The following is a 24,725-nucleotide window of genomic DNA, read 5'->3' on the forward strand; positions in this document are numbered from 1 at the left end:
CTTTACATTCCTTGTTAGTTGTATTCCTAGGTATTTTATTCTCTTTGTGGCAATTGTGAATGGAAGTTTGTTCTTGATTTGGCTCTCTTTAAGTCTGTTATTGGTGTATATGAATGCATGTGATTTTTGCACATTGATTTTGTATCCTGAGACTTTGCTGAACTTGCTTATCAGTTTCAGGAGGTTTGGGGCTGAGATGACGGGGTCTTCTAGATATACAATCATGTCATCTGCAAATAGAGACAATTTGACATCCTCCTTTCCTATTTGAATGCACTTTATTACTTTTTCTTGCCTGATTGCTCTGGCTAGAACTTCTAATACTATATTGAATAGCAGTGGTGAGAGAGGGCATCCTTGTCTGGTGCCACATTTCAAGGGGAATGCTTCCAGTTTTTGCCCATTCAGTATGATATTGGCTGTTGGTTTGTCATAAATAGCTTTTATTATTTTGAGATACGTTCCATCGATACCTAGCTTATTGAGGGTTTTTAGCATAAAGGGCTGTTGAATTTTGTCAAAGGCCTTCTCTGCATCAATTGAGATAATCATGTGGTTTTTGTCTTTGGTTCTGTTTATGTGGTGAATTACGTTTATAGACTTGTGTATGTTGAACCAGCCTTGCATCCCCAGGATGAAGCCTACTTGATCATGATGGATAAGCTTTTTGATGTGCTGTTGCAATCGGCTTGTCAGTATTTTATTGAGGATTTTTGCATCTATGTTCATCATGGATATTGGTCTGAAGTTTTCTTTTCTTGTTGAGTCTCTGCCGGGTTTTGGAATCAGGATGATGTTGGTCTCATAAAATGATTTTGGAAGAATTCCCTCTTTTTGTATTGTTTGGAATAGTTTCAGAAGAAATGGTACCAGCTCCTCTTTGTATGTCTGGTAGAATTCAGCTGTGAACCCATCTGGACCTGGGCTTTTTTTGGGTGGTAAGCTCTTAATTGCTGCCTCAACTTCAGACCTTGTTATGGGTCTGTTCAGGGTTTCGGCTTCTTCCTGGTTTAGGCTTGGCAGGAGGCAAGTGTCCAGGAATTTATCCATTTCTTCCAGGTTTATTAGTTTGTGTGCATAGAGTTGTTTGTAATAATCTCTGATGATGGTTTGAATTTCTGTGGAATATGTGGTGATATCCCCTTTATCGTTTTTTATTGCATCAATTTGGTTATTCTCCCTTTTCTTTTTTATTAATCTGGCTAGTGGTCTGTCTATTTTCTTGATCTTTTCAAAAAACCAGCTCCTGGATTTATTGATTTTTTGAAGGGTTTTTTGTGTCTCTTATCTCCTTCAGTTCTGCTCTGATCATAGCTATTTCTTGTCTTCTGCTAGACTTTGAGTTTTTTTGATCTTGCTCCTCTAGCTCTTTCGGTTTTGACGATAGGGTGTCAATTTTTGATCTCCCCTTCTTCTCATGTGGGCACTTATTGCTATATATTTTCCTCTAGAGACTGCTTTAAATGTGTCCCAGAGATTCTGGCATGTTGTGTCTTCATTCTCGTTGGTTTCGAAGAACATCTTTATTTCTGTCTTCATTTCATTGTTTATCCAGTCACCATTCAAGAGCAAGTTGTTCAGTTTCCATGAAGCTGTGCGGTTCTGGGTTAGTTTTTGAATTCTGAGCTCTAACTTGATTGCACTGTGGTCTGAGAGACTGTTTGTTACAATTTCCGTTCTTTTGCATTTGCTGAGGAGTGATTTACTCCCAATTATGTGGTCAATTTTAGAGTAGGTGTGATGTGGTGCTGAGAAGAATGTATATTCTATGGATTTGGGGTGGAGAGTTCTGTAAATGTCTATTAGGTTTGCTTGGTCCAGGTCTGAGTTCAAGTCCTGGATATCCTTGTTAATTTTCTGTCTGGTTGATCTGTCTAATGTTGACAATGGGGTGTTAAAGTCTCCCTCTATTATTGTGTGGGAGTCTAAGTCTCTTTGTAAGTCATTAAGAACTTGCCTTATGATTCTGGGTGCTCCTGTATTGGGTGCATATATATTTAGGATCGTTAGCTCTTCTTGTTGCATTGATCCTTTTACCATTATGTAATGTCCCTCTTTGTCTCTTATGATCTTTGTTGCTTTAAAGTCTAATTTATCAGAGATGAGAATTGCAACTCCTGCTTTTTTTTTGCTCTCCATTTGCTTGGTAAATCTTCCTCTATCCCTTTATTTTGAGCCTTTGTGTATCCTTGCATGTGAGATGGGTTTCCTGGATACAGCACACTGATGGGTTTTGTCTTTTTATCCAATTTGCCAGTCTGTGTCTTTTGATTGGGGCATTTAGTCCATTTACATTTAGGGTTAATATTGTTATGTGTGAATTTGATACTGCCATTTTGGTGCTAGCTGGCTGTTTTGCCCTTTAGTTGAGCTGGTACTTGTTGTTCCTTTATATGTGTAGAGCCTCTTTCAGGAGCTCTTGTAGAGCTGGCCTGGTGGTGGCGAAATCTCTGAGTACTTTCATGTTCCCAAAGGATTTTAATTTTCCTTCACTTATGAAGCTTAGTTTGGCTGGATAGGAGATTCTGGGTTGAAAGTTCTTTTCTTTAAGTATGTTGAATATTGGCCCCCACTCTCTTCTGGCTTGTAGGGTTTCTGCTGAGAGATCTGCTGTGAGTCTGATGGGCTTCCCTTTATGGGTAACCCGACCTTTCTCTCTGGCTGCCCTTAGTATTTTCTCCTTCATTTCGACCCTGGTGAATCTGACGATTGTGTGCCTTGGGGTTGCTCTTCTTGACGAATATCTTTGTGGTGTTCTCTGTATTTCCTGGACTTGAATGTTTGCCTGCCTTGCTAGGTTGGGGAAGTTTTCCTGGATAATATCCTGAAGAGTATTTTCCAGCTTGGATTCATTCTCTTCGTCGCATTCGGGTACGCCTATCAAACGTAGATTAGGTCTTTTCACATAGTCCCACATTTCTTGGAGACTTTGTTCATTCCTTTTTACCCTTTTTTCTCCAGTCTTGCCTTCCCGTTTTATTTCATTGAGTTGATCTTCGACCTCTGATATCCTTTCTTCTGCTTGGTCAATTCGGCTGTTGATACTTGTGCATGCTTCACGAAGTTCTCGTGTTGCGTTTTTCAGCTCCATCAATTCACTTATATTCCTTTCTATTTTGTTCATTCTCGTTAGCATTTCATCAAATCTTTTTTCAAGGCTCTTAGTTTCTTTGCATTTGGTTAGAACATGTTGTTTAAGTTCACAGAAGTTTCTTATTATCTACCTTCTGAACTCTGATTCTGTCATTTCATCACACTCGTTCTCCATCCAACCTTGTTCTCTTGCTGGTGAGGAATTGTGATCCCTTGTAGGAGGAGAGGTGTTCTGGTTTCGGGTGTTTTCATCCTTTTTGCACTGGTTTCTTCCCATCTTTAAGGATTTATCCACCTGTCGACTTTGTAGTTGCTGTCTTTCAGATTGGGTCTCAAATCTTTCAGATTGACGTTCTGTTTGTTGATGATGAGGTTATTTCTGTTTCTTGGTTTTCCTTCTGACAGTCTGGCCCCTCTGCTGTAGGTCTGCTGAGGCTCACTCCAGGCCCTGCTTGCCTGGGGTTCAGCTGCTGAACAGCAAGGGTTGTTACCAGTTTTCTTCTTCTGCTGTCTTTGTCCCAGAAGGATACCCGCCTAGTGTCAATCTGATCTCTCTTTTATGAGGTGTCTTTTTGGACATATAGGGGTCAGGGAGCTGCTTGAGGAGACGGCCTCTTCTTTATAGGATCTCAAATGGTGAGCTGTGAGCTCTGTTGTTCTTCATTCAGAGCTGTTGGGCAGGTACTTTTAGGTCTGCTGCAGCAGAACTTATAAACTGCTTTTTGTTCCCAGGTGCTCTGTCCCAGGGATTTAGGGCTTTATTTATGAGTTTCCGTTATGCTGCCGCCTTCTTTTTTTTTTTTTTTCTTCAGACCTGCCCAGCCCAGCAAGGAGGCAGGCTAGTCACTGTCGGCCTATAGCAGCTTTGCTGAGCTGCTGTGGGCTCCGGCCCGCTGCCGAGTGAACTTCCCTGCAGTCCTGTTTATATGGGTGTAGTTAGAACTGCTTTGGCGATGGTGGCCCGCCTCTGTTGAGGCGGAGTCTCTGTGCTGTGGCGGGTTGCCTTGGCAACGGCGGGCTGCCTCGGTAATGGCGGGTTGCCTTGGCAACGGCGGGCTGCCTCAGCAATGGCGGGTTGCCTTGGCAATGGCGGGCTGCCTCAGCATTGGCCGACTACCTCAGTCCTGGCAGGCTGCCTCGGTAATGGTGGACGCCCCTCCCCCACAGAGCTGGACCGTCCCGGGTTCAGCTGCGCTTGCTGTGGAACTCTCGATCCAGAGTTTCTGGTTGCTGTTCTTTTGTGGGGGTGGGACCAGCCGAGCCTGATCGCCTGGCTCCCTGCCTCAGAGCCTTTTTTAAGTTGGTGTTCCAGTCGCCTGTTGAAGAGGCGCCGGGGTCTGTTTGTTTTCCCCTGCGGCCACTCACTGCGCTGGCTTAAACAGCGGCACTGAGGTTTGTGGTGCTTTTTTTTTTTTTTTTTTTTTGCCCTGGAATCTACTGTCCTTGTTCTCTGCTCAGTCCCCTTTTTGAACCGGCGAATGGGCGACTTCCCGTGGCTCCAATCGCCAGCCAAAAGGGCCCCCGGACCGGTGTATTTTGTAAGGAGAACCGCGGCTCCGGGGCACCGACAAAGCAGCTGCGCAGGGCAAAGCAGCGGCCCTGGCCGGCACAGCCGCGCTGGCCGAAATAGCCGCGCTGGCGACCGTGGAGCTCCTCCGCCCGGGAATTTCCTAGTCTGTGGGCAATAAAAACGCGGCGTCCACTCACCCTCTGCGCTTTCACTGGGAGCTGCAATCCTGAGCTGTTCCTAAACGGCCATCTTGGATCATCCTCACATTATTGTGATTTTCTCTTTTGCATCTTTGTTTATGGAATCTGCTCCATTGTTTCTCAGAGGTGTTCATCTATCCTAGCAGGAATAGAGATGAAGGGCAAGAAGGGGACTCTTACAGCAGGAATATAAATTAAAGATTTGATATTCAGTTTTTAAATTTCCAATTCAGGATTTTTGAGTCCCTAGCAATGCTATGTATTAAAACTTTGACATGTTACCTAAAATATTTTATTTCCTTTCTTAGGCTCTCAATATCATGGTAATGAGGCAAAACTGGCCTGGTTCCTTGTGGATTGCTAGGTTGCTAGAAGTTTTTAAATCACTTCAGGTGATGGAATCAAGATCCAGGCCACTTGTCATGACAGTTTCTGTGTTGGGATGTTAGAGGGACCCCACTGCAGAGGCAGAAGAGTGGCAGTTGGCTGGCCCTGATGCCACAACAGGAATGACAAATACATGAGGACAAGGGAGTGGCTGAGTCAGTTATAGGAGACCTCTGGGTCCTTGATGGGCCTAAGGGCAGAGACAGAAGATCCTCATCTCAGACATCAGTAGCATATGCCTACATGACAAAGACATTTCAGGCCAAAAGGAGGCACAGCCTAAAAAGAACAAGTATCCAGAAATGCAGTCACCAACCTTCATGTACAAATATAGGAGTCCCTCTCCCTATCTCATGTAAGCCCAAATCCAGCATGGATGATCCTAGTTCTGAGAGTTCTTACACAATTTGAGGGACCCTCTTATATAAAATATCAAATGAAAAATATAAATATTAGATTCACGGCTTTATAAGGTAACCATGAAAGTAAAGAAACCTAAAGTTAAAATGGTATTTATTTGACAATGAGTCTACCTTTTCCCAGGCGCTATGTGGCGTGGATAGGCAGGAGTGAAATTTTGACTGTTAATCACAAGTAACAGAATTACTGTAAAGAGACTCTGAGTAGAAGACCTAAAGATACATGGAAATGCAATTTTGCATTTTCTCTATATCCTTCTCTACTCAATCTAGGTGGGAGAATGAGAATGGTTATAGCAGTTAAGGAAATAGCAAAGCTATGTGGAATTTTGTAAATCACTTTCAACTCCACTTACTTATCCCTGAGTCAGTGAATCCTGCAAATCTGTGAGCATCTTAGGGCAGAAACCACATCTCATCTCTTTCATCTGGAATTTCTAACACCAGGATCACTGGCATCACGGAATGGGGCCAATGTTCGTTAAATATTTATTTTAAACATTTTCTTTCACAGAGATTTACCTTTTGAATTTGTGTGGTATAAGGGATAAAACGTTGAAATTGCATCTCAGGACATTTATATAAGAATGAAGAAAATGCTGCGAACTATAAAAAGTAGTGGTAAAAGAAAGGGTGAAGAGTTTGCATTCCAGGAAAGAGAGTGTAACAAATGATAGGGTCAAGTTGGAGCAAACAACATAAATTAATTTTCTCACAGTTGTGGAGGCTGGAAGCCTAAAACCAAGGTATTGTCAGGTTTTGGTTTCTTCTGAGGCTCTATTTGCTGGCAGATAACCTCTTCTTGCTGTGTCCTCACATGGTTTTTTTCTCTGTGTACCCATTTCCCTGGTGGCTTTCTGTGTGTTCAAATTTCATCTTCTTATAAAGACATGAGCCAAACTGGATTTCATGCTACTCTAATTATATCATTTTACATTAGTTATCTTTTTAAAGACCCTAACTCCAAATACACTCACATTCTAAGGTACTGAAATTTAGGGTTTCAACATATGAGCTTTGTGATTGGGTATAGTTTAGACCATATGTGTTATATTATGAAAAAATATTATGTAATTGGATGTTATATTTTATAATAAATTTTGTATGGATATATTTGCAGTAATATATTTCTTGTCATTTGTGTCCGGTGTGGACTGAATTGAGCCCCATCCCGAATTCATATGTTGAAATCCTAACCCCCAATGTGATTTGATTTGGAGATAAGGCTTTTACGGGTGTTATTAAGGTTAAATGAGGTCATAAAGGTAGGGCCCTAATCCAGTCAGACGGATATCCTTTTAAGAAGAGAAAGAGATGCCAGATTTCTCTCTCTCTCTCTCTGAGCATAGAGAAAATATTATGTGAGTATACGGTGAGCAGATGGCCATCTACAAGCCAGGAAAAGAGGCCTCACCTAAAACCAAATTTTTGGCATCTTGATCTTGAACTTACAGCATCCAGATGGTTAAAAGAATAAATGTCTCATTTGAGCCACTTATCCTATGGTATTTTGTTATGGCACCTTGAGCTTACCAATATCATATCTAATATCCTTTTATACAATTTCACTTGTTTGTAATTATTATCATTTTTATGTTGTCATTACTTTTCATTGAAAATAATAACATTTTTAAAAATTTAAAATTTGGGTAGTGTAAAACAAAAACAGAAGCAGACTATGAACATATTCTGCCCTACATTGTAACTGTAAAGTAGACCATCACAAGAATATAAAGCTATTATAACTCTTATTTTTAAATTCCATTGAGTTTTTAAATAAATAATTAATTCACCAAAATAAACATACCTATGAAAAACAACTCACATCCTCTTATATGTAAATTTGGTTCCACTCGTGATTTTCACTTTTATCCTTGTAAGTTTTATATCCTGGGCTGGGTGCTGTGGCTCAAGCCTGAATCCCAGCCCTTTGGGAGGTCAAGGCAGGTGGATCACCTGTGGTCAGAAGTTCAAGACCAACCTGCCCAACATGGTGAAACTCTGTCTCTACTAAAAATACAAAAAGTTAGCCAGGCCTGGTGGGGGGCACCTGTGATCCCAACTACTCAGGAGGCTGAGGCAGGACAGTCGCTTGAACCTGGGAGGCATAGGTTGCAGTGAGCAGAGATCGTGCCACTGTACTCCAGCCTGGGCAACAAGAGCAAAACTCTGTCTCAAAAAAAAAAAAGAAAAGAAAAAGACAAATTTTATATCCTTCTCACTTATGCATGACCATTATGGTATCTTATTTAATGGAATTGTATCTAAGAATAAAAATATTTCAAAGAAACAATCCAAGAAGTAATCCTGGAAGAGTGGACTGAACTGGGTTGAAAGAGCATGGCTTTTGAATCATGCAGATGTAGGCTTATATTCCAGTTCTCTTGTATTCCTGTGACCTTGCACAAGTTACTTCACCTGTTTTACATCTAAGTTCATTATGTAAAATTAAGGGTGATAATTTTCAAACTAAGTTGGTTTTTAGAAGAGTTACATCGGGAAAATAACCAATGGATGCTAGGCTTAATATTGGAGTGGCAGAATAATTTGTACAACAAACCCTCATGATACAAGTTTACCTATATGACAAAACTGCGTATATACCATTAAACTTAAAATAAAAATTAAAAAAGAATTAGAAATAATACAATGTGTATGACATGACATATAGAGATTATTGTTGTTATTGTTATTAAATGAATTATAGCCTAAGGCTTTCACATGCTTACATATTTCCTTAAACTATTCCAATATAGTAACCGTTAGTGACATACTGAAACTGATTCTTGTGATATCACTATCACTGAAATGGAATATTTATTTTAAAAATCCATTCTATGAGTAATAAATGTCTTGTTGACATAAAAATGTCAAAAAGCCAGTATTTATCAATTATATTCTCACATTTATTAGATAGAATGGAAACTTTATTTAAATTTTAGTAGGTTTATAATGGCACATGGCTTTTAATTTTCACAGTTTGTACTTTTGGTCCTCAATAATTGATTCAATAAGGTAAGTACTCTAATTCAATAAATCTAAAACCTGAATGCATTTTGTTCATAAAGTTTTACTCTTAAAATATAATAAATATTAACTGTGAGCAAAAGAAGGAGGCTTACATACTTAAGTCAATCTTGATTGTATGTATGTTATGGAAATCAAACAACCTCTTGATCATTAAACTCTATGGTACTTGCAATCATTGTGTTATTCTTGTAGAATTCTTTTTGGCACAACTCCCAGTAGTGTTGACATTAACGGGGGTGTTGTGACATTTTATGATGTGAGGATGCGGGTACGGAAGAATAATTTTGACATTAAAGTCATGCCATTCAGATTTATCTGCTTTTTATCTGCAAATACATGCCTATCAGGATATGTTGACTGTGATAAAATTACTTAACATTTAGAAAGTGACATTATGGTTAATAAAATCAGGTCATTAATTTGAGATATGTGCATATGTTTCATCATGGAACTATTGTATTAAAATACAAAATTATCATAAATGTTATCAGCTTCCCCATTTAAACTTGATAACACAGTAGGTAAGAACTTTTTTACAAGTGAAATATCTACTCTGCAATAAATGAGCAACTTATTTTTAGGGATTAAGCTAGAATTTTTTAAGAAACAAATTTTTAGTGATTAAGTTTAGAATTTAATAACTCATTGCATCTAGTTATGTTTTGGTAGAATTCAGCAGAAAAGCCTTTAGGTCCTGGGCTTTTCTTTACTGGATGACTCTTTATTACGGCTGACATCTTGTTATTTGTTATTGGTCTGTTCAGGTTTTGGATTTCTTCCTGATACAGTCTTAGTTGTACGTGTCAGTTTTTGACTTTGTCCATTTCTTCTAGATTTTCCAATTTATTGCTATATAGTTGCACATAGTAGCTACTTGTGATCCTTTAAATTTCTGCAGTATCAATTGTAATGCCTTCTTTATCATCTCTGATTTTATTTATTGTATCTTCTTTCTTTTGATCTTAGTCTGACTAAAGGTTTATCAACTTTATCTTGTCAAAAAGGCAATTTTTGTTTTGTTGATTTATTTATTTCAATTTCATGTATTTCTGCTCTGATGTTGATTATTTCTTTTCTTCTATTAATTTGGGATTTGATTTATTTTTGCTTTTCTCTTTCCTTAAGATGGAACATTAGGTTATTTGTGTGAAGATTTTCTCCTTTTTGAAGTATGTACTTATAGCTATAAACTTCCCTCTTAGTGCTGCTTTCATTATATATGATAGGTTTTGGTATGTTGTGTTCCCAGTATCATTTATCTCAAGATATTTTTCAATTTACTTTTTAATTTATTCATTGACCCACTGGTCATTCAGGAACACATTTGAGAATTTTCATATATTTGTGTAGTTTCCAAATACCTCTTCTTATTGATTTCTTGTTTTATTCCATTGTAGTCATTGAAGATGCTTGATATAATTTTAAATTTTGAATGTTTTAAGACTTATTTGTTGACATAATATATGGTCTGTCCTTGAGAGTGATCCTGTGCTGAGGAAAACAATATGTATTCTGCACCCATTGGAGGAAAACTTTCATAAATATCTATTAGATCCATTTGGTCTATAGTGCAGATGAAGTCTGATGTTTCTTGATTTTGTCTGAAATATCTATCAAATGCTGAAAGTGGGGTTGAACTCTCCAGCTATTATTATCTTTTGGTCTGTCTCACTCTTTACGTCTAATAAGATTTGCTCTGTATATCTGGTTGTTCCAGTGTTTGGTGCATGTATTTTTTTACAATTGTTATATCCTCTTGCTTAATTGACCCTTTTATCATTATATAGTGACCTTCTTTGTCTCTTCTTATACTTTTTGTATAGTTTTTTTTTATACAGGTATAGCTACTCCTGTTCTTTTTTAATCCCCTTTGAATGAGATATCTTTTTTCATCCCTTTATTTTCAGTCTATGTGCATCTTTACAGGTGAAGTGTGTTTCTTCTAGGCAACAGATCATAGGATCTTTTTTCATTCATTCAACTACTCTATGTATTTTGATTGAATAGTTTAGTCCATTTACATTCAATGCTATTATTGATAAGTAAGGACTTACTTATGCCTTTTAAAAATTTGTTTTCTTATTGTCTTCTTTCTTTTCTTTCTGTTTAACTTTAGTGAAGGTGATTTTCTCTGGTAATATGGTTTTGTTTCTTGCTTTTTATTTTTTGTGTATCTGTCATATGTTTTGTGGTCTGTGGTTACCATGAGGCTTGCAAATAGTATCTTATAACCTATTATTTTTAGCTGATAACATCTTAACACAGTTTGTATAAACAAGCAAACAATAAACAAGAAAAATTTAAAAAAAAACAACTAATAAAAGACACTACACCTTAACTTCATCCCCTTGTTTTTTTAACTTTTGTCATTTCTACTTATATCTTACTGTAGTGTCTGTGGCTTTGTATTTATTATTTTTGATTGGTTGATTATTTAGTCTTTCTGTTTAACTTAAGAGTAGTTTACGCACCACAGTTACAATGTTGTAATAAACTGTGGTTGTTTTGTGTACTTACTATTGCCTGTGAGTTTTATGAGTTTTGTACCTTAAAGTGATTACTTATGGTTTCTTTCTGTTTGAAGTATTCCGGTTAGCATGTCTTGTGTTGATGAAATCTCTCAACTACTGTTAGGGGTCTAGTAAACTCTTTATTACTTTTTCACTAAATACTCTATTTTTTTTTTCACTTCAGCACTTTAAATATGTCATACCACTCTCCTGGCCTGTAATGTTTGCACTAAAAAGTCTACTGCCAGACATATCAGAGCCCCATTATATGTTATTTGTTTCTTTTCTCTTTCTGCTTTTAGGATCATTTAAAACTTTTTTTTTTATCTTTGGGAGATTACTTATTTAATGCCTTGAGGTAGGCTTCATTGGGAGTTTGATTATTAAATGCCTTGAGGTAGTCTTCTGTGGGTTAAGTCTGCTTGGTGTTCTAAAATTCATTTGGATATTGGATATTTGTATATTGACTTGGGATATTGATATATTTCTCCAGGTTTGGGAAGTTCTCTGCTATTATCTTTTGAATAAACTCTCTTCCCCCATCTCTTTCTCTACCTCCTTGTAAGGCCAGTAACTCTTAGGTTTGCCCTTTTGAGGCTATCCTCTAGATCATGTAGGTGTGCTTCATTGTTTTTATTCTTTCTTTTGTTGTATCCTCTATCTATTTTTAAATAGCCTGTCCTTAAGCTCACTCTGCTTAATCAATTCTGCTATTAAAAGATTGATCCATTCTTTAGTATGCCAATTGCATTTTTCAACTCCAGAATTTCTAGTTCTTTTAAATTATTTTAATCTCTTTGTTAAACTTATGTAATAGAATTCTGAATTCCTTCTCCATATTATCTTGAATTTCTCTGAGTTTCTTCAACACAACTATTTTGAATTCTCTCTCTGAAAGATCACATCTCTCTGTTTTTCCAGGAATGGTCCTTGGTGCCTTATTTAGTTTATTTGGTGAGGTCATGTTTTCCTGGATCATCTTGGTTCTTGGAAATGTGTATCTGTTTCTGGGGACTGAAGAGTTACAATTAGCAGGTAGCAAAGCCAACCAGGCCTATATCTTTTCTTTATGGTGTAGAGTTCCCTCAGACCCCATGTGGGTCCAGAGGTGCTGTTCAAGCCCAGGAACTAGAGTTAAAAAAAAAAAGCTAGAATACCACCTGGTGTTATATTGTACTGTGGCTGAGATGGCACTCAAACCATAAGATGCTTTCTTTTCACTCTTCCATCCCCTTTCCGAAGGCAGAGAAGCTTCATCCAGTGGCCACTGCCACCTCTGGCTAATTATATAACTTTTTAATTTGAAAAATAAAATGTAGCAAATACAAAAATATGACTATTGAAATATTTAATTGATGGTCAATGCAAATCGTATATAGATCACGTATCTTACCATAATTTGAATTTTTCTTTTTCTAATTTTAGTGCTCAAGGAGGATGTACTTCACATATACTGCCAGAATTTTTGCTTGAACCAGAAGACTATAAGAGGTGGATTGAAATTACGGTAAGAAATCATAATTTGTTGGAACAAACTACACATTTATTATTGTATGTACTGGTATTTGGCCTATGTTAGAATATTCTATTTCAGAGTCCTTGAGTTTTATATACAAAATATTACAAGGTTCGTGATTTCTGGACAACCTGTATGTTTTGGACATTTGTCTAAAAATTTCTGTCGCGTTCCTGTGCGAAAATGATTACATGGCTTTCTTAAATATATAAATAATTGCTACTTTGGAAAATTTATAAATGAAGACAAAGGTGGGGTTATGGAAATTTTATTCTTAAACTTTTAGAATATATATTTTCCAAATACTGGTTTTATTTCACCACCATGTGCCACTTTTTTCCTTCATTTTCAGAGGAAAATAGAAATGAAGCAAGAAATACATAGGTTTGTCATAATATATTGTTCACTATGTAGAAACCTATTGAGAGGGGAGTGGTCTTGAAGGAATCTGCAAACTTTGAGGCAACTGTGGTTGTAAGACTCTCACTGTGCTTGTCATGTGACATGAGTAGAGAACCAACTGCCTGCCTGTTCTTTGGCACTATGCTGAGGTCCTGTTGCCTTACCCAAAGGGTGTGACTCTTTCTTGGCTCAGCAATCAGAAGAACTTTGTATGTTGTTTGGTCACTTCTTCTACAGAGTGATCTAGTAGGTGCATTGAGTGAATAAATCTGTGACCTAAATATGAGCCTGTGTGCTCCATAAAGTTTCCTGTGTTGATATTTTCTATTGTTGGCACATGGAGAATTAGAGTTCTTGATTAAAGTATGGAAAAGGCATGCACATATTTTGTTAAAAAAAAAAAAAAGTTTGTATTCTAAATTTGCCTTAAATTTTAATTAATGTTGTACTATTTTATTTCTTAAAGTCTTCCACTCATACCACGCCTGAGAGTTCCTGTACACCTCAGGAAAAATGTTCTGTTGTCATAGAAATGTCTAAATTTGAAGAGTGGAGTAAACGGGCATGGACAGATATATTTCTACAGATATACAAGGTAACATTTCCACTATTGTTTGCTGCTTTTCTGTTGATTAATATAAATTATATATTAATTATAGATAATGCTGCTATGAAAGACTCAAAAACACAGTGCCTTAAAAAGATGTTCTTTTCTTGCTTTCTCATGGAACTGCCGAGATGTGAGTGGTCAAAGCTTGTATCTCTTCCCTCCTCAGTACTAGGTTTTCATCTTTGGGTCTGCTTTCTCTGAAGAAGGAAGAGCAGATAAAGGATTACTGGAGGCAAGGATTTACCTTTAAAGGATGTGACCTGAAAAATATGTCTTTTACATTTCAAATTCCATTAGGCAGAATTCAGTCAGATAGTCACATCTAGCTGTAAGAGAAGTTGAGAAATATACTCTCTAGAATGAGTAGCTACAGTAATATTCTAGTACTAAAAGGGAGAATTAAAGAATGAGTAGTGGTGAAAATTATTGTCTCCACATCTAATACACAGTAGTTTTTTGCTATAAAATGATATTCATAAGGATTCATACAACTGTAGGCAGGAGCAGGTTTTTATGAGATTCTCGAACTTACTTCCTGCCAAATTGCATTTGTGGGCAGATTAACATAGCATAAATTATACCTCTATACTCTATACCCTTATTGCATAAACAAGGCCTGATTTCAGTCCATGAATCATTCCCTAGGTTTTCAAATATAGCACTATAGATCTTGTCTACTAGGACCAATGGAGGCTTTTGTTTTGTCTTCATACTTTGCAACCCAAGACAGGTGAGCTATAGAACTGAGAGTTAGAACAAGGGAGGAATTAAATAGAATCAGGAATTACTGACTCAAAGGAAAGGGCAAAATTAAGAGCTGAATAATGAGTAGTATGTGTAAGACTCTAAATAAATTTTTAATGTTAAATCCTCACAACTGAAATCCTCAATTTAGCAATGAAGAAACTGAGGCTCCAGAGTAGCTGGGACTACAGATGTGCACCACCAAACCCTGCTAATTTTTATATTTTTGGTAGAGAGAGGTTTTGCCATGTTTCCTAGGCTAGTCTTGAACTCCTGAGCTCAAATGATCTGCCCACCTTGGCCTCCCAAAGTGCTGAGATTACAATTATGAGCCACCATGCCGGGCCAAGTTTTTATTTAAAATTGTTGCACAATTTCATAAAATATTTTTATACTTTTAATCAGAGAGCAGTGGTCTTCAGGTTAGGCATATTTTCCCCAAACCTGTTCAAAATCCCTCTATAACATCATATAATTGGAATATTTGTTGCTAAAGGCGGGACATGAAATCTACAGAGGCATTATTCAGAATTGCATTTGTATTACCAAGGTATCTAGCACAGTGGTGACTGTAGGACTCGTTGAGTTATATAGGCCTGTTTCTCTTCCAAATAGTGCCCAGATGCTTGATTTTTTTTTCTTTTTGGTTTTTTAATACTTTATCCCCATTATTTTTGTAAATAACTATTACCTCTCTTCCCTTCAATTGCTATTATCACCTGCCTGGTTACAGTAGTTCTTTTTCCTATTATTTGCAATCTTTTGTGGCATAAGAAACTAGATATCCACACTTATTAAAATTTTCTATACATACAAGCAAATAAGTTCCGATTTAAAGTGCACAGAAGGCTTTTATCAATTAAGTATAAGAAAGGTAACATAGATTTTCAGATGCCAAGGATTATAGCTCAAAGTGTTAACATATGCAAGAAATATGTTCTTGAATTATGTGCTCACTGGCTCGCTTTCAGGAGATTTTTTGCCATTGTCGAGATTTGAACAGATAAGTTGTTGCTGTGTGTGCTCTCATTTTTATCTTTATTGTAACACAATAATAATCCACATTAGATGTGATATTCTAAAATCCGTTTTACTCAGCCATAATCGAAGATGCCAACATCCTTTAAAATCCTCCAAGAAAATTTCCCTCTGTTAGGCACAAAGGCTGTGGGAAAATTCATTTCATTGGTGACTGGTTGTTAATGCTGGAAATATGCTCTTTTGCACTGTTAGTCATATAGGGCCTACTCTGCTTTACCGGAAGCATGGTCTTAGGTTTGGTTTGATAATCAAAATTGTGAAATATAGTAGATTTCGTGTAGCAACATGTTAGCTTAGTTTTAAGGAAGTACAAAAGATAGGTATAACACAGAATGCACAGCAATAGCCAAATCATAGCTTTCAGTGTCCCACTCACTCCACACTCATGTCGGAAGTGGTTACAATAGTGGAGTATGGTGGGCAAGGACCATTTCAATACAGGACAGCCTTCAAGTCTAAGAAATCTTTTCATTTTTCTAGTCATGCAGCACCCTCAATGTAATTAGTAATTTCTCATTATGCAATACAAAATACTGACAATGAGGTATGAGTGCTTAATCTGGTACACTATCCTCGTTTGGATTCTCAATGAACTTGGATATCTTATAAATTTCTTGCTATACATTTCTTTAGTTAAAGAGACTCCAAATAAGTGTTAAACCATCAGGCATCTCTTTAGCTAAAGTTAAGATTATACATAAACTGGCAATTGGTTCTTTACTTTGGGTCCATGTAAGCCTAGTCAAGATGATTCTTCAGAACAAGTCCAAATAAATATCTCATTAGTCTAAAAAATCCAGAGATTTTTATGGATGCGTAAAAATGAAAATTATGTTTTCTGTGCCAGTGGGTTAAAATAATACATAATTTAAAAAGCTGTCATTTATAAAAAATAAACCAAATATAAAAGCAAAGTTTATGTGAAACTGAAAGTGCAATGATGGGGTGGGATAGCACTCAATGTATGCAAATATATACTATTAGTAGTTGTTTTGTCAGTGTTGTTTTGAAGTCTTTTAAATGTTCCATAGTGACATAGTGTGATAGCGCAGGACTGTGTTCAATTTTGTGGCCAATCTATTGACTTTAAAGGGTGCTATTACATTTCTTGAATTAAATTTTTACCAATAATGAAAGATAATTCAAAGCAATGTTTTGTGAGAGTATGAAAGAATTTACTGAGTATGAATCACTAAATATGATTTACCCAGATTTCATCTTAGGTGGCACAGCTTACAACACATTCTTGCCTCTGTAATTCTTACTCCATTCCTTCAACTCATGCTTGGTGTGATTTGCATGGTAACGGATAAATAGTAACACTTTTTGCCCAAGGTATATTTGGATTTGCAGGTGATGGAGTCTTATACTTTGTGTACATTTTAATTTTTCAAGCAATTTATTTTCAGAGTATTTTACCAAACTATCCTTCTGTGGTAAAAAGAAAATTAATAAGTTGTTTATCACTGATAATTGCAGAAACACTGCTGTAGAATTAAGCACTCAGTGCAATGGCTCATCCAATACTAAAGGTTACATCCATGGTCCATATCGGTCCATCATTAAATCTGTATTCTTAGTAAAGGGTCGCTTGCAGATCTTGTCTCATTTGCAGAGCAGATGTGACAGATGACAGATGATTCCTGAGCCAGTTCATGTAATTAGTCCCAAACATATATCTCATCAGCTGTACTCAAGAAATTTATCATTTGGTATTTCCAAGAAATAAACAGAAATGGATGGGGGTCCTTTTCAAAGTCTTTAAATTGCATTTTTATAATATGTGAGATTTGAAATGTAGGACTTGTAGAACACAACTGCCAGAATGAAACAAGGCAGTTTCATTAAACTTCTATACAAAATGCTAAAATGATGCAATTCACATATGCTAGATCAACAGCTAACATTCAAAAACTGATTTTTTAAAATCAAATTTGAAGTACTTCTTATAGTGGCAAAGAAAAGAACAGTTTCGGATACTCATAGGTATTTTAATAATTTGTATACTGTAGTTATTTGAAACACCGCATGCCATAAATGTGCACTACTTAGAAAAAGAGCACTTTTATTCAGTTACAATTAACATGTACTTGACTGTAAGAGTACTTAAGTTAGATTTTCTGAAAAGCAGACTCTGAGACAAGTATTTGAGTGCAAATCATTTATTTCAGAAGTGCTCCCAAGAAGTATTGATAATAGAATACAGAATTAAAGCAGATAATATAATGAAGTCAGTAACAGATGTGGTTTCAATCAGATTTTACTATGGGCAACTGAAGCTCAATGCCACTGGAGACCAACAGGATACATTTTATAACATGTCTCAGACTTATCTCAGCTGACTGGTGAGGAATCTGGAGTAATTACCTACCAATGCCCCTGACCATCTTTGGTAAGGGGTTGCTGCTGGGGTCATTATCTTCTGGCAATCCTGCCTTGCCATCTGTGAGCTGAGTGTGCTCTCATATGCCAGAAAAGAAACAATCCTCCAGCAGAGACTTACAGGTTTTTACAATAAGCAACGTTCAGAATGTAAAGGTGAAGCTAAGGAGATATGGGCAAGGTATCAAGAGTATCTTTATACCACGTATGACTCAAATTGTTGCATTCATACCCATATCATTAGAAAACTATCTATTAAAGGTTTGGGATAAATCAAGGAGCTGAGCGTACAGTGTGTACTCTAATGTGAACCAATGCTCCATTCAGAAACTCTTGAGATGTACATAGTGAGGTAGTGGATCACAAGCTGTTCATCTCATCTAGAACTTGTAGACAATGGTTAGTAGAGTGTTACTTTGAGTAGCTCTGTGCTATAGTGCTTTACTGACAAACACAGAGTTCTTTACTTCATCTTAATATTGCTAAGATTATTTTTAAATCCAGTTGCGTTGCTACCTAATAAAACATTCGGTATATATGTAGTTAATGGTGATATGATATAAATATACCACACTTTAAGTAATAAGGTAACAATATGTCAAATTACAAATTTCATACACCATTATTATCTTAAAAACAGACCTCTTAAATAAGTATCAATGTCAAAATAAATTTTGACTTGTGTTTTAAATGAATTTACATCCTAACAGAACTGTCCTTAAATGCAGTTATGTTTTAATTGTTCCATAAGCCTCTTGCAAATTATGCAGTCTGATGCCCTGTAGACTACATACTATAGAAGCAAAAGGTTGGGAATTTAAAATGAGCATTATTGGGACACATCTGTTCTGTTCTTTTACTTCTAGGTGAATCAATTTAACCAGAAAATACCTGTGCTCTCTTTTATCTACCTGTCATGTTTTTTCATTTTCTCTTCAAATATTAATTTGCTATTTTTCCATTTGCATCTAGTAAAAGTTATCTCTCGCAATTTCAGGTTTTTGTTCTATCCCGTGTGGTACCATACAACAGCAATAATATGCCCCCCATATGTGTGCAAAATGCACCGAAGTTCAATCGTTGTTTTGCATCTAGTAACTTATATTCTGACTCTGAAAGAATTTTGCTTAATTGGATGAACATAAACTATGAGAATACTCGACATGTGATATGGAAGAACTGTCCCAAAGGTAAGAAGTTACTAAGTTACTTTTTCCCTTAAACAAATTATTGCAAATTGTAGTGTGATGATGTAGAAGGAGCCATGGACCCACACTCCACTCAGAATCCATGGATTCTAGACCTGTCTCCAACATTTACTTTCTGTTCTACAAAAATGATACCTCCTTAACATCTTCGAGACATGTTTCCTCACATATAAAGTGGAAATAATGAAAGGTGCTTCTTTAACTTATTTTGAAGAATTACTGATTTTAAAAGCATATGGAGGAACTCTAGAAATGAAAGCCTTAATTACTGCCAACATTTTCAGCTATATAGGTGACCTTGCTCAAACTTTGTATATAACTAGTTGAGATCAAGTAAAATCTCTGAGAAAACATCTCACATGTCATATGATGATCATGTTGGATATAACTAAGAGTAATAATGCTTCATGAATTCTTTGGACGGTAGGTCATATTAGGCATTTCACAATGAAATAAGAAAGGCATTTCACATCCTTGTGATATAAATGAATTTACATTCTATGAGAACTGTCCTAAAAATGCACTTATTTTTTTAAAAAAAAATTAATTTTTTTTTCTGTGACAGAGTCTCACTCTGTCACCCAGGCTGGAGTACAATGTCACAATCTGGGCTCACTGCAACACCACCTCCCTGGTTCAAGCAAATCTCCTGCCTCAGCCTCCCAAGTAGCTGGGACTACAGGCACATGCCACCACGCCCGACTAATTTTTTGTATTTTTAGTAGAGACGGGGTTTCACCATGTTAGCCATGATAGTCTTGATTTCTTGATCTCGTCATCCGCGCACCTCAGCCTCCCAAAGTGTTGGGATTACAGGCATAAGCCATCACAGTTGGCCAGCAGTTATTTTTTTAATTGAGTGATAAGCCTCTTGTAAATTATACAGGGTGTTGCTGAGACATATTGGTGTTCACAGATAGTAGTAAGGACAGTGTTCATGGTCATTTTTTCTTTTCATTTCATAGTTTCATTTCAACTCCTTTCTTCCAAGTACATACAAACCTGTTGTGTTCAGAGTAGACTGTTTTTTAACATAAAATTACTTTTTAATATCCAACATGCAGAATTCAATTCAAACTTTAGAAGTAAGGGGAAGATTAAAAGTTCAGTTTAAAGTGAGACTTTGAATTATGATTGCCCTTAAATTGAAGGTGTTATTTTAGAAAATATTCCAGAAAACATCAAGAATGAAAAAGATATATTGATATGTTGATATTTGAGAACAGCAAACAGAATACCTTCTAATTGACATGCTGAAAATATCAAAATTTATATCTTATAAAAATGTATTTTCCCATTAAAATACAAAAACCAAAATACAAATAAATAATGCTAAAGTGAACTATGCAAATAACATAAAAAATTGGTTTTATTAATGTGGAGTACCGCTTTGACCAGGGTGTCATAAAATATATACATATATTAAAAATTAATATGTTCATTTTTTATAAATGTTTTATGGTTCTAATTTTACCAACACAGTGGCCTGTGCAAGTTAATTTCAAATGTTTTGCTACTTTTTTTCCAGATAATACATTATAGACATTTACCTCTTTGCTGTTTTTTAGCACACTGAGTCCAATGCCTTTACAAAGCCTTTGTGCTTACCAGATATCTTCATGGTTCCCTTTCTCATTTCATTCAAGTCATTGATTAAATGTCACCTTATCTGAGAAAGTTTCTCAATATGCCCTCTAAAACAGCATATCCTTCAGTTCTACTCTTTCTTGCTCTATTTTTATTCTAAATAACACTTTTTAAACATAAATGTATTTGTTTATTGTCTGTCTCTTCCAGTAGAATGTGATCTTCTGAATAAATTAGACAAGATTGTTCCTTGGCTAATTAGGAATGTTACCTTCTTAATTAGCTAAGGAACAGTCTTATCTAATTTATTCCCAGAGCCTAGAACTATGCCTAACAAAATAACAGAAATATACTGTCTTAGTTTTGCCATAACAGAAAGGTGATATAACAAAATACCATAGACTGGGTAATTTATAAAGAACATATCTTAGTTTTGCCATGACAGAAAGATGCTTTAACAGAATACCATAGACTGGCTAATTTATAAAGAAGAGAAACTTATCTCTCTCAGATCTAAAGGCTGAGAAGTCCAAGAATAAGGTACTGGCAGGTTATATGTCTGATAAAGGCTACTGTCTGCTTCCAAGATGGTGCCTAGACAATGCACACTCCAAACAGGAAGAACTCTTGTGTCCTCACATGGCAGAAGGCAGAAGGACAAAAGAGATAAACTCTCTCCACCAAACAACAATTTATTATTGAGCAGTAAGATGAAGTGAGCTACCAAGGCATGAAAAGGCATGGAGAAAACTTATAGGTGTATTACTAGGTAAAAGGAGTCAATTTGAAAAGGCTACACACTGTGTGGTTTCGACTATATGACTTTCTGAAAAATGTAAAACCACAAAGACAGGAAGACCAGTGGATTCTACGGATTAGTGGGAAGGAGTGATGAATAGGTAGAGTACACAGGATGTTTAAGATAGTGAACTACTTTTGATACTATAATTGTGGAGACATGTCATTATACATTTGTTAAAACCCATAGAATGTATAATACCAAGAGTGGGTCCTGATGTCAACTGTGAACTTTGGGTGATAATGATTTGTTAATGTAGGTTCATCAGTTATAATAAATGTACCACTACAGTGCAGAAGTTTGGTAGTGGGGGAGGATTGTGTGTGTATGGTAACCCTCTGTAACTTTGGATTCCTTTTGCTGCAAACATAAAAACGCTTTAAAAAGCTATTTAAAAAGAATTTAGGGCGGAGTGCGCCAAGATGGCCAAATAGAAACAGCTCCAGAGCGCAGTTTCCAGCGATAGTGATGCAGAAGGCGAGTGATCTCCCCATTTCCAACCAAGGTACCAGGTTCATCCCAATGGGACTGGTTGGACAATGGGTGTAGCCCATGAAAGACAAACTGAGGTGTGCTGAGGTGCCGCCTCACCTGGGAAGTGCAGCTGGTTGGAGGACTCCCCCTCCTACCCAATGGAGGCCATCGTGGACTTTTCCCAGCCACTCTGGCACTCCAGTTCAGATAATGCGCTTCTCCCATGGTCTTTATAGCCCACAGACCAGGAGATTTCCACTGGGCCGACAAAACCGTGGGCTTCCAGCACAAATCTGAGTGACCATGTCAGCCAGCACCATGGGTTTTCAGCACAAATCTGGGTGGCTGTTTTGGCTGGTGCCTTGAATGCATGCGAGACAGAACCTCCCACTCCCCTGAAATAAGGGGAGCTGAAGGTAGGGAGCCAAGTGATCTGGCTCAGTGGGTTCTACCCCCACAAAGTTCAGCAAACTGAAACCCTCTGGCTTCAGAATTTCACAGCCAGCACAGCAGTTTTAGCTTGAGCCAGGACAGTTGAGCTTGGTAGGGAGAAGGGTGTCTGCCATTGCCAAGGCAGTTGTAACCTTATCTGCATAAACAAAAGTGTGAGGAAGTTTACACAGCAGCTGGATGGAGCCCGTGGCAGCTCAGCAGTGCCTCTGTGGGCAGACTGTGACTAGACTGCCTCCTTGCTGGGCAGGGCATCTCTGAAAAAAGGCAGCAGCATGTCAGGGACTTCTAAATAAAACCCCACCTTCCTGGGACAGAGCACCTGGGAAAAGGCGTGGTTGTGAGTTCTGCTGTAGCAGACTTCAATGTCCCTGCCCAGCAGCTCTAAAGGGAGCAATGGAGCTCCCAGTACAGTGCTTGAGCTCCGATAAGGGACATACTCTTCCTCAAGTGGCTCCCTGACCCACAGATATCCACAAAGATACCTCATACAGGAGAGCTCTGGCTGATATTTGGTGGGCACCCTTCTGGGATGAAGCTACCAGGGGAAAGAACAGGCAGCAATCCTTGCTGTTCTGCAGCCCCCGTGGGTGATTCCTAGGCAAGCAGGGTCTGGAGTGGACCTCCAGCAATCCTGCAGCAGAGGGGCCTGTTAGAAGGAAAACTAAAAAACAGAAAGAAATAGCTTCAACATCAAAAGAAAGGACATCCACTCAGAGAACCCATCTGAAAGTCACCAACTTTAAAGACCAAAGGTAGACAAATCCATGAAGATGGGAAGAAACCAGTGCAAAAAGCATAAAATCACCAAAACCTGGCACGCCTCTCATCCTCCAAGGGATCACAACTCCTCACCAGCAAAACTGGATGGAGAGTGAGTTTGACAAATTGACAGAAGCAGGCTTCAGAAGGTGGGTAATAACAAACTTCTCTGAGCTAAAGAAGCATGTTCTAACCCAATGCAAAGAAACTAAGAACCTTGAAAAAAGGTTAGATGAAATGCTAACTAGAACAACCAGCTTAGAGAAGAACATACACTACTTGATGGAGCTTAAAAGCACAGCACGAGAACTTCACAAACCATACACAAGTTTCACTAGCCAAAACAATCCAGCAGAAGAAAGGATATCAGAGACTGAAGATCAACGCAATGAAATAAAATGAGAAGGCAAGATTAGAGGGAAAAGAGTGAAAAGAAATGAAAAAAACCTCCAAGAAATATGGGATTATGTGAAAAGACCTAATCTACATTTCATCGGTGTACCTGAGTGTGATGAAGAGAATGAATCCAAACAGGAAAACATTCTTCAGGATATTATCCAGGAGAACTTCCTCAACCTAGCAAGGCAGTCCAACATTCAAATCCAGGTAATACAGAGAACACCACAAACATATTCCTCAAGAAGAGCAACCCCAAGGCACATAATCATCAGATTCACCAGAGTTGAAATGAAGGAAAAAATGCTAAGGGCAGCCAGAGAGAAAGGTTGGGTTACCCGCAAAGGGAAGCCCACCAGACTCACAGCAGATCTCTTGGCAGAAATGCTACAAGCCAGAAGAGAGTGGGCCAATATTCAATATCCTTAAAGAAAAGAACTTGCCACCCAGAATTTCATATCCAGCCAAACTAAGCTTCATAAATGAAGGAGAAATAAAATCCTTTATGGACAAGCAATTATTGAGAGATTTCATCTCCACCAGGCGTGCCTTACAAGAGCTCCTGAAGGAAGCAGTAAACATGGAAAGGAACAACCAGTACCAGACACTGCAAAAATCTACCAAATGGTAAAGGCCATTGACACAATGAAGAAACTGTGTCAATCAATGAGCAAAACAACCAACTAGTATCAAAATGGTAGGATCAAATTCATACATAACAATATTAACCTTAAATGTAAACCGCTAAATGCCCCAATCAAAAGACACAGAATGGCAAATTGGATAAAGAGTCAAGATCCATCGGTGTGCTGTATTGAGGAGACCCATCTCACGTGCAAAGACACACATAGACTCAAAATAAAGGGATGGAAGAAGATTTACTAAACAAATGCAGAGCAAGAAAAAAAGCAGGGGTTGCAATCCTAGTCTCTGTAAAATGGTCTTACACCAACAAAGATCAAAAGAGACAAAGAAAGGCATTACATAATGGTAGAAGGATCAATGCAACAAGAAGAACTATCCTAAATATATATATGCACCCAATACAGGAGCACCCAGGTACATAAAGCAAGTTCTTAATGACCTACAAAGAGGCTTAAACTCCCAAACAATAATAATAGTAGAGTTTAACAATTTACTGTCAATATTAGATCAATGAGACAGAAAATTAACAAGGATATCCAGGACTTGAACGCAGATCTGGA

The 24,725-nt window shown here is 37.3% G+C and overlaps 1 protein-coding gene across 1 annotated transcript in view; it reads left to right on the forward strand.

The window, feature by feature from the left end:
* Nucleotides 1-24,725, forward strand: part of CFAP47 (cilia and flagella associated protein 47) — a 443,615-nt gene that overhangs the window by 179,946 nt on the left and 238,944 nt on the right. Inside the window, exons 31-33 of the mRNA XM_032286197.1 lie at nucleotides 12,575-12,656; nucleotides 13,534-13,662; nucleotides 18,842-19,034. Of these exons, the coding sequence (XP_032142088.1) occupies nucleotides 12,575-12,656; nucleotides 13,534-13,662; nucleotides 18,842-19,034 (404 nt within the window). The remainder of the gene's footprint in view (nucleotides 1-12,574; nucleotides 12,657-13,533; nucleotides 13,663-18,841; nucleotides 19,035-24,725) is intronic.

The sequence above is a fragment of the Sapajus apella genome, unplaced genomic scaffold, assembly GCF_009761245.1.
Source record: "Sapajus apella isolate SASKATOON/1434 unplaced genomic scaffold, GSC_monkey_1.0 scaffold17, whole genome shotgun sequence".
In the NCBI taxonomy this organism is placed as follows: Eukaryota; Metazoa; Chordata; class Mammalia; order Primates; family Cebidae; genus Sapajus; species Sapajus apella.